Genomic DNA, 10000 nt, shown 5'->3' with positions numbered 1-10000 from the left:
AACAAGCCATGTTTTGGTAAACAATACCCAGACAGCACTACATGACAGTTGCTTTCGGTTTTATATATTTTAAAAATATTCCTTCATTTTATTTGGGCATGCACAGTTCATCAGTGTACATTTAACATTAAAGCTTCGTTGTTATCAAAAGAAAAAAAGAAAAAAAAAGCAACCTTTTAAGTATCAACGAAGAGAAGACACATGATTCCAACCTCCAAGGGACAGGAAGGAGAGCACCCTAGGAATGAGGTTACCATGATCCTTTAACAAATAAGTGCAAAATAAAAGATATAATTACTTAATTACATTTGATCCATATTTGATCAACAGGTAACGAAACTGATAACATGTTTGCACTCTCTTCCATTTGCAAGACCAAAACAGCTGGGGTATCAAGTGCCCTTGGCTTGTCCTGTGGGTAAGCAAATGGGCCAGCTCCTGTGTAGTGAAAAAATTTCAAAAGCTCCACCCCAGGAATAAAACCTGCGCAAATTTACATGTGAAAGAACTGTTACCTAATTGAGATTCTTTTTCATTTTAGGCATGTTTACAAACATCGTAGCAAGATGGCTAGGCAGCACACACGACAGCTTTATTTTCACGGATTCACAAATTGGCCAACAACTCAATGCCCAGCACCAATCCCTGGAAGACGGTTTGCTGTTGGGTGATAGTGGCTATCCTTGCAAGCCCTATTTGATGACCCCGTACTTGAATCCTGGGACCAACAAGCAGACACAATTTAACAATGCACATGCACGTACGAGGGTGGCAATTGAACAAGCATTTGGCGTGTGGAAACGAAGGTTTTACCTGCTACATTCGGAGATTAGGATGAAGCCAGAAAAAGGCTGCATGATGATTGGAGCTTGTGCAGTTTTGCACAACATAGCAATCCTAAGGAACGAACCTCTGGATGGCCACACTGAAGCTGATGATCAGCCTGATCCTATTTGCTATTGTGGTCCAGAAGATGGCAAGGTCATCAGAGACCACATTTGTAATACCTTTCTCTGACACTTTCCTTTTTGATCTCTATTTCTCAAAGAAATGTGGTTTAATAGACTTAGTGGTCCTTAAATTCAATTGTTGAAGTCCATGGGTCATCTCAGTCACTCCCATTTTTGTACTATTAAGTACAGTTAGGGGTATTGGTCTACTACTGTCTGTTGCAACAAGCTGGTTTGCATCATGCCTTATGCAAACCAGCTTGTTGCAACAGACTGTAGTAGACCAATACCCCTAACTGTACTTAATAATACAAAAATGGGAGTGACTGAGATGACCCATGGACTTCAATAATTTAATTTAAGGACCACTAAGTCTATCAAACTATTCAGTTATCTGAAAAGTATGAAGATTTTGTAACTTGTTGATTGACCATTTTTTATTCTAAGAACACTTTTTTAAATTTTGTAGAATAAGTTGTGGCTTCAAGGAAACCTGCCCCACTCTCTTAAATAAATTATTTAATTGTAATATGTATTGAAATTTAAGACCACAACAAATAATCGCAACATAAATTTGACTTCAGTGTACTTGTTTGATTTGTTGTTGATTGATAATTTAAACAGTGCACCCTTTTTTAACAAGAGTGCCCATAAATGCCAATGAGTTGTTAACTCAAAATGTGGCTGCAAGTAAATCTGCTCTGCACCCATAAATAATTGCACTCGTCACTAATGGAAATTTATGACCACAGTAATGCAATTAACATAATTGGAAATAAATTTGACTAAAGTGAATGTACATGAAAAAAATCCTTAACAATGATAAATTATTAATGACACAATCCTTGATGTACTGGGAGCAACAGTATATCATGTTCTTGTACTTAGGTTATTCAGTGGGGATAGTGGTGTCCCCTTGCAACACTTTTTGCTCCAAAAGATACACCTCCAATTCTAATTTTCTCTTTTTTAAAGTCAAATTTTCTTGTTTCGTAACTAATGCCTTGAACTGTTGTTCAAGGACGTCATCATGAGTAATTTGTTTCTTCAGTTTCCTTTTCTTCTTTTCTTCTTCTTGAATTTCATCTTCAACGTTTTCATTCACACTTCCGTCAATATTGGTCAATAGTTCAGCAGAAACAGTAGCACTTTCAATTGGTAATGTAGCTTCAGAGGCTAGAGAGAAAAAATAAATTTATATCAATTACCATAAATACTATTGTCTCATTATAATCACTTAATGGTTGTAACAATTTCATTTCCAACACTTCCAATGGTAAGGCACCAAATGCACTTGTGCAAATTAGCGAGTACAGTTGCTCCATCTAATTTAACAGAGCTAGCGTGTATCTAACAACTTTGTCAATTTGCTCAATTTTTTGTAAGTTTACAAGGATTTGACCATTTACCATTCAAATTTAAGCTTAGGCTTACAACAGAAGCCATTATTGCTATTCATTTAGTATAAGCTAAAATTCATCATGCAAGCTGCTGTAGGATCCGCAAAAATGTGGTTCAGTTTAATGTAAACAACAAAGTTGCGCTGTCTTCGTGACCGCGTTGTCAATTTCAAATGTGGAATGTGAGGGAGCTTTTACAGTAAACTTGGAATGCGATAAATTTAAAGTTATTAAATACAAAGACTTATCTTTTCCACGCACGTATCCAGACTTTTCGCTCGGTCAGAAAAAGTAAAGCGGCTGTCAAATCAAAACAACGTAGACAACACGCCAAAGAAAAATACATATGGCCGGTCGTCTGTGTGCAAATATAATCACATGACAAGTTTCGTAACCTAGGAACAACCGTATTGTTTACATACCTGTCTCAAACCCATTCAAGCCGCTGAAACCTGGCGTGTCTTCAAACATTTCAATAATCTCTTTACTTGAAGCACTTACGGGTTTCGGCGGCGGCCCTCCTCCAGTCTTCTTCGACTCTCTCTTGAATTCAGAGAATTCTTTTTACGCGGTACTGTGAAGATTTTTCCACTTATCCTTCACCTCGGACACCGTACGGTTTGCTGTTCCCACTGCATCAACAGCTCGCGTAATTTCTTCCCAGATTTCTTGTTTCTTTTTGTTGGTGACATTCTTTGTTAGTTTCGACTGAATAGTTTCAAGGTTTTTTTTAACATTTTCAGTAATCACGCCAATTTCGTAAACGGAAAAGTTGGGTTTTCGTTTTCTTTCTTTTGCTTCAGAGTTTATTTCTTCACGTTCCGCGACACATTCCGCCATTATTTTTCCCTTCAGGTTTGGCCTTCACCTTCTGAATTTTTTTTTTATTTTCGCGCGCGTAGCCGCGAAGGAGCAAATAACTGGTTTTACTGGTTTAATCCGACCTTAGTCGGGGGATAGTTAATCGAGGATTAAATCTTTTTTCAGGAACAGCTTTTTATCCTTGGATTAGTTATCCCAGGAAGAACAAATTTAATCACGGAATAAACGCTAGTCATGGGTTACTTTAATCGGCTTTCGAACAACCGGGGCCTGGGAAATACACTTTGCGATCTTATCACGAGGTAAACGAGCCTCCAAAAGAAGGGAGGCCAATTCAATACCCGCAAAAGACATGGTACTGGAAGAGCCACACGTCTCCTCTGGTGCTATGGGAATACCCAGGTAAGAGCAAAGTGACATTAACAAATCCAACTGTTGTTGACAGAGTTGCTCAGTAGGAGCAACTAGGAGGTAATCATCAAGCCGGATGTGTAAATTGTAATCAATTTTTAGCTTATGATGATCAATCAATTCCACAGCAGTGCTAAACATTTCAAAAGTTAAGCAGGAAGAGGAACAACCCATTGGCATGCATCGGTCATAGTAATGCAGCCCCCTCCACTGCATCCCAAGGAGACCGTAATCATCAGGATGAATGGGGATAATCCGGAATGCATTTTTAACATCTGTCTTGCCCAAAAAACAACCTGGACTAGCATTTTTAATCAGTTGGATGGTCTCATCAATTGTAGCATATTTAACACTGGTATGATCTGAGGAAATGCCGTCGTTAACAAAGAAACCGTTAGGAAAACAAAAGTGACGGATTAAGCGAAATTCACTCAGAACCTTCTTTGGGAATAGGCCGAGAGGTGAATCCAGAAGTTAGTCAGAGGAGGGGACTGGAAAGGACCTGCCAATCTATGGGCTTCCAGCTCTTTTTGGAGCTTAGCGTCAACAGCTTCAGGGTTATCCAGAGCTGACATTAAATTCACAGCTGTTCGAGATTTACGCTCCCCTTTAAAGTGAACCGGAAAACCCTGAGTAAAACCAAATGACAAAAATTCAACAGTGGAAGGGTTGTACCTATCTAAAAGAAAACCTAATCTCTTAACTTTTACTGGAGTGCGGAGGCTGGGAGTTTGAGGACTTGGCAGGTCGGAGCTGAGAACTGGCAATTCTTGATGAGCCACGAAAAGTGCATTTTGAAATTGGATGTGACCCCTCGCACTTTCGATCCTTATGGAATTTAAAACAGTATACTTTCGGGACAAAATCTGCCTTTGCTTTTGGTGGATGAGCTGGATTTTGGAGTGGTCATTGCAGGGAAACTTGCGACTTAAGCCACAACTCGCCATGGATTCGATCCCAGGCAAGAGCAGTACGATGTGCCTGCCTCAGAAAACGAAAATTCTCGTCGTAAAATGTCCAGTTGTGGCCCCTCCCTGCCAAGTCCTGGATTATCTCCCCATATTTCATGAGGGCGGGGGCCTTATAAGGGAGTTGTTTTGTGTAAGCCCCCACAAAAACACGAAAACTGCGTAGCGTTGTTTCAATTGTCATTACTTTTTTGTTTTTAGACAATGCTTCAAGGCAAAGAGAGGGAGTTAAACTACTCTCTGAATTATTAACGGTTATTTGATATTGATCGACCAACACAGGGTTGGCAAGTAGTGAACCAAAGTCTACATATTCAACCTTCTAATTTTTCACCCGTATTTTTTGTGATAAACGGCCATTCACTGGTAAACTCACGGATTGAAACAACTGACCTGACACCGGCTTGGATGCTGAAACTTGGGGGATCACCCCTGTCAAGGCAGCCGAAGCACTGGCCAAGCTATTTTGAACAACAGTGGAGGCAGCTTCCTCAGTATTCTGGCCAACGGGGGAAGTGACTGGAACCTGTCGTAAAGTTGATAATGCTGCTGGAGACGGATTGCTGGAAGCCTCAGCAGGAGATAAACGACAAGAAACTTCCTCTGCAACTGGGGTTATCAAGGTCTCCATACATTGTGGCGATAACATGGATTGCACCGACTCTGCTAGCACAGACTCATTTGGGTGGGTAGAGACATCAGGGTCAGGCACTAATGCGATAGACTTATTTTGTGTTGACCGTTCTGTCGTGGCAGGAACAGCCCGCACAGCCCCGCTGCTGGCTTAGACACTAGATCGAGGGCTGCTACCTTTCGTGAGGGTAGTTAAGATGTACAGCGACTGGACTTGGCTTTTTGCATGATGACAATCTGCAAAACCAAAACAGGACCCAGAACCAAACGAAAACCAAAGAGGAAGACTAGTATTATACTAAATGAGATCGAAAGGGTGAAGTGGGCAAGGAAAGTTAAAATTAGCCTGGCGGGCACACAAAACCATGTCAAGACACAAAGTCGACACGTTGGTTGACCCTTGATGCCAGAAAACGAAAACCAAAGCTAGCATAACTACTTATGACTAGCCACAAGCCAGAATAACTATATATGGCTGACCATAGAAGAACAAGGCTAGGATATTTACATATCACAAGCCACAAGCCAGCATAACTACATATGCATAGCTATGAAAGGAATAACACTGGGATAACTACATATCACTAGGCACAAGCCATAATACCTACATATGCATGGTTATGAAAGAAATCAAGCTAGGATAACTACATATAACCAATCACCAGCCAGCATAACTACAGGTGCAGATACTACTAGCAGAAGCCAGCATAACTACATGCGACCAGCACAAAATTATTCAATCATAACTACATATGACTAGAGAGAAATTTGCGAACATAGCAAGAGATATGGAAACCCTGCTGGTGAAAATGAATGGCTCACATTGGTCATTAAAATCCTTGTTCAGAGATCAGAAGTCTACGGTAACAGCACACACCAGGGCAACTCCTTAGCATCCGGCTAGAAATATTCTTCTTACTTTTTCCTCCGGCCGCGCGTCAACCAGTCGATGAGAGCTAGTCTCTTGCTTTATTATTATTCACTGAGAAACATTTACCTTGGTTTAAATACTTTTGATTTCGTATGATTTTTCCAGCTTTTTTGTGTTCTGTTTTAGTTTTTCTTACTATTTTCTTTGAAACTATGAAATGCGCTGTCATCTTTTTCGTTTTGATTTGTTTCCTCTGAGTCGTTCCCGTAGAGCCTGTGGAAGACAATTGCAATTAATTGTATTGCTCCTATCTATTAATTAAGTAGAATCGAGTAAAGCCGTGATCAGCGAATCCTGAGAACAAAACTGCAACATAAGCTAAAATGGAATTCATTGAATTGTTCCTGTTTAATTCCAATGCAGTACTTTTGCTGATAGTACTTTAAAAAGTAGTATTAACATGCGTACCACGTTACCCAGTTTTGGACTAGTTTCCATATACATTGCGTTTCATGTTTTTATTTTTAGGGAGCTTCATAACAATGGAATAACTCAACTCCCAGAAAATGTTTTCTCAGGACTCACACGTCTATTTTGGCTGTAAGTATTTTGCCCTAAGTAAACTTTCAAGATATGACACAGCTTTACGCCTGGATACTCCACAAAGAATTGTTTGACTTACTTACAAAGCGACTTACACAGCTGATTTAATCAAAGTGTCAATAGTAATAAATAACCCTTTTCGGGTCTAAAATTAAGGCGCATTTCAACCTAAGCCTTCTAAGATTAGTACTATCTGTTATTGCATTATGTCATATTATTTTTTTTGTAACCCCTTTTTTTTCATTTGAGCCAGGTCCCCTTAATTATGAAAGAAAGGAGCACATAAAAAAAATGAAGTTGATTGGTACCGACAAACATAAGTTTTGGAGTCGAGAAAATGAAAATATGTCCAATAAACGCGTATGATGATGATGATGATTATTATTGTTAATACTAATATTAATATTAATATTATTAGTATTAGTATAATAAATTGGTGTCACCAGCTCAATTTTTATTGGCTGTAAGCACGCACCTAATTCTTGCTTGCTCTCTTTCTCTTATGTCATACCTACAGACAATAGATTTTATATATGTATAATTGACGTCATATCTACAGACAATAGTATTATGTATGCAAAAGTGACGTCACCTAACACATTAAGCAGCAGAGAAGAGAAAAGAAGACTCTGTCAACCGCAGAAACATTCTTTGATTTCCCGCTCATCCAAAGAAATGGATCGGTCAGTCTCCTTGTCTTTACAAGTGCTGCAGCTCAGGAATAGACATAATAAAACAATTATTGGATTCGGTTTTCACATGATAGCGATAATTACCAAGGCTCAGTTTGTGTTATCTGCTTCAGCCTTTGGCTTCGGCAGATAACACAAACTTTGGCCTTGATAAATATCGCTATCATTCTCAACCTCATGCAACAAGTGTTAATCATTACTATTTTCATTTTTATTTTTATAATGATAATCATAATAATAATTTTTTGATAAGTCTTGAGTCCAAATGATCTCATGAATTATAGAAATAAACACTTTTTATACACCAGGGGTATAACGAATAATATTTTCTATAAATTTGTAATTTTCTGTAAGGTCCAATTGGGATTGGTTACGATTTTTATTTCATTGTACAATTTTGTAAGCCAAAAAATATTCTTATCATTCTTATTCTTATTATGACACATATTATTTACAAATAAGGATTTTATAGTTCTCAAAAAGTCCTCCAAATTTAGAACATACAAGACATCACTAAACTCTATTATTTCCGAACAGTGTGCGCGAAAACTTCGATTTTTTATTTTATGATGATCCGTACAGAGAAAATTTTTTATTAAGAAGGTTCGCGGAAAAATGTATGTGCTTCAAGTGCAGTGATTTGGTCATTAAAATCCTAATTCAGAAATCAGAAGTCTACGGTAGCAGCACACACCAGGGCAACTCCTTAGCATCTGGCTAGAAATATTCTTCTTACTTTTTCCTCCGGCCAGTCCATGAGAGCTAGTCTCTTGCTTTATTATTCCCTGAGAAACATTTACCTTAGTTTGAATACTTTTGATTTTGTATGATTTTTCGAGCTCTTTTGAGTTCTATTTTAGTTTTTCTTACTGCTTTCTTTGAAACTATGAAATGCGCTGTCATCTTTTTCGTTTTGATTTGTTTGCCCTGAGTCGTTCCCGTAGAGCCTGTGGAGGACAATTGGGATTAATTGTATTGCTCTTATCTATTAATTAAGTAGAATCGAGTAAAGCCGTGATCAGCGAATCCTGAGAACAAAACTGCAACATAAGCTAAAATGGAATTCAATGAATTGTTCCTGTTTAATTCCAATGCAGTACTTTTGCTGATAGTACTTTAAAAAGTAGTATTAACATGAGTACCACGTTACCCAGTTTTGGACTAGTTTTCATATACATCGCGTTTCATGTTTTTATTTCTAGGGAGCTTCATAACAATGGAATAACTAAACTCCCAGAAAATGTTTTCTCAGAACTCACACGTCTATCTCATCTGTAAGTATATCGCCCTAAGTAAACTTTTAAGATATGACACAGCTTTACGCCTGGATACTCCACAAAGAATTATCCACTGTCATCCATTTTCCCTTTGCTTTGATCGCTCTGAGTCGTTTGCGCGAACCCCATGGAGGTCATTTGGGTTTAAATGTACTGCTCTTATTTAAGTAGAATTGAGTAAAGCCGTGATCAGCGAATGCCAAGAACGAAACTGCAATAAAAGCTAAAATTGAATTCATGGAATTGTTCTTGTTTAGTTCGAGTGCTCTACTGTTGCTGAATGTACTTTAAAAAGTAGTGTTAACATGACTTACTTAGTTTTGGACTAGTTTTAATATACACTAGGTTTTTTATTTTCATTTCTAGATATCTTGATAGCAATGAAATATCTCAACTCCCAGAAAATGTTTTCTCAGGACTCACAAGGCTAACTGGGCTGTAATTGTATTGGCCCAAATAAACTCGGCTTTCACAATATGACATTATATAGCTATGTGCCTGGTCACTGCATAAAGAACAGTGTTCCTGATTTAAACAAAGTGTCAAAATAGTAATAAATAACCCTTTTTGGGTCTAAAATTAAAGATGCATTTAGACCTTAGTCTTATAACATTAATACTAACTGTTATTCCAGTATGTCATTTTATTATTTTTGTAACACCTATTTATGCCCTTTCTCCCTCTCCAAATGAGGAATACCTTTAAATGTTGGGCTGCATTACCTGATCTCGTTTGCTGGGCATTTAGAAAAAGATAGTAACCACCAAGTGGAGTGAGGTGGTTCAGAGCAAAGGCCCAGGGAGAAAAACAAAAATTCTATTTGTTAGACAAATAACTTCTTTATGCCTCTTCTCCCTCTCCAAATAAGAAATACCATTGAATGTTGCTGCTGCATTACCTGAGCTCGTTTACTGAGCATTCAGAAAAAAGGTAATAACCACCAAGTGGAGTGAAATGGCTCAGGACAAAGGCCCAGAGCCCGTTTAATCAATAAAGTTAATCCATTTAATTACAAAATTATTTGGTTCAAGAAAAAATGTAATGAGCCCAGTAAAGGTGAGGGCACAAAACTCGCCATGCAGAATGATGGATATCATACTGCCGCCCACCCGAGGGAAATGCAGCCCCCAAAAATTTGGACAAAAACAAAAGCATCTTTACTTGCCAAAATCCGAAAGATATAAGAGGTCACATGCGCCTCCTCGACGAAAGTTTATCTATTCCAACTAAGAAGTAGAACTGCTGCCCTTGCAAATCAGTTCAAGTAGGTATGGATAAGGAGGTGTTCAGAGCTACAATTTTATGCCTAATACGTCTAGTAGGTCTTAAAAGAGACAATTTAACTGAAAGGAAGAGCTGCTACCCTTGCCAAT

General features: G+C 38.3%; 2 protein-coding genes and 1 pseudogene across 2 annotated transcripts in view; all 3 read left to right on the top strand.

Annotated features, from left to right (window-relative positions):
• The window catches only part of LOC137977362 (putative nuclease HARBI1), a 1355-nt pseudogene extending 933 nt beyond the window's left edge, over positions 1-422 (top strand).
• Positions 1-10000, top strand: part of LOC137977630 (collagen triple helix repeat-containing protein 1-like) — a 290043-nt gene that overhangs the window by 189842 nt on the left and 90201 nt on the right. The gene's annotated exons all lie outside the window — the stretch shown is intronic.
• On the top strand, positions 544-1017 carry LOC137977361 (putative nuclease HARBI1). The gene has a single exon (XM_068824585.1). It carries the CDS (start codon positions 544-546, stop codon positions 1015-1017), a length of 474 nt encoding a protein of 157 aa, XP_068680686.1.

This window comes from Montipora foliosa, chromosome 11, assembly GCF_036669935.1.
Source record: "Montipora foliosa isolate CH-2021 chromosome 11, ASM3666993v2, whole genome shotgun sequence".
NCBI classification, from domain to species: Eukaryota; Metazoa; Cnidaria; class Anthozoa; order Scleractinia; family Acroporidae; genus Montipora; species Montipora foliosa.
Note: the sequence above shows the minus strand (reverse complement) of the source record. Positions and strands in the feature narration are given on the sequence as shown.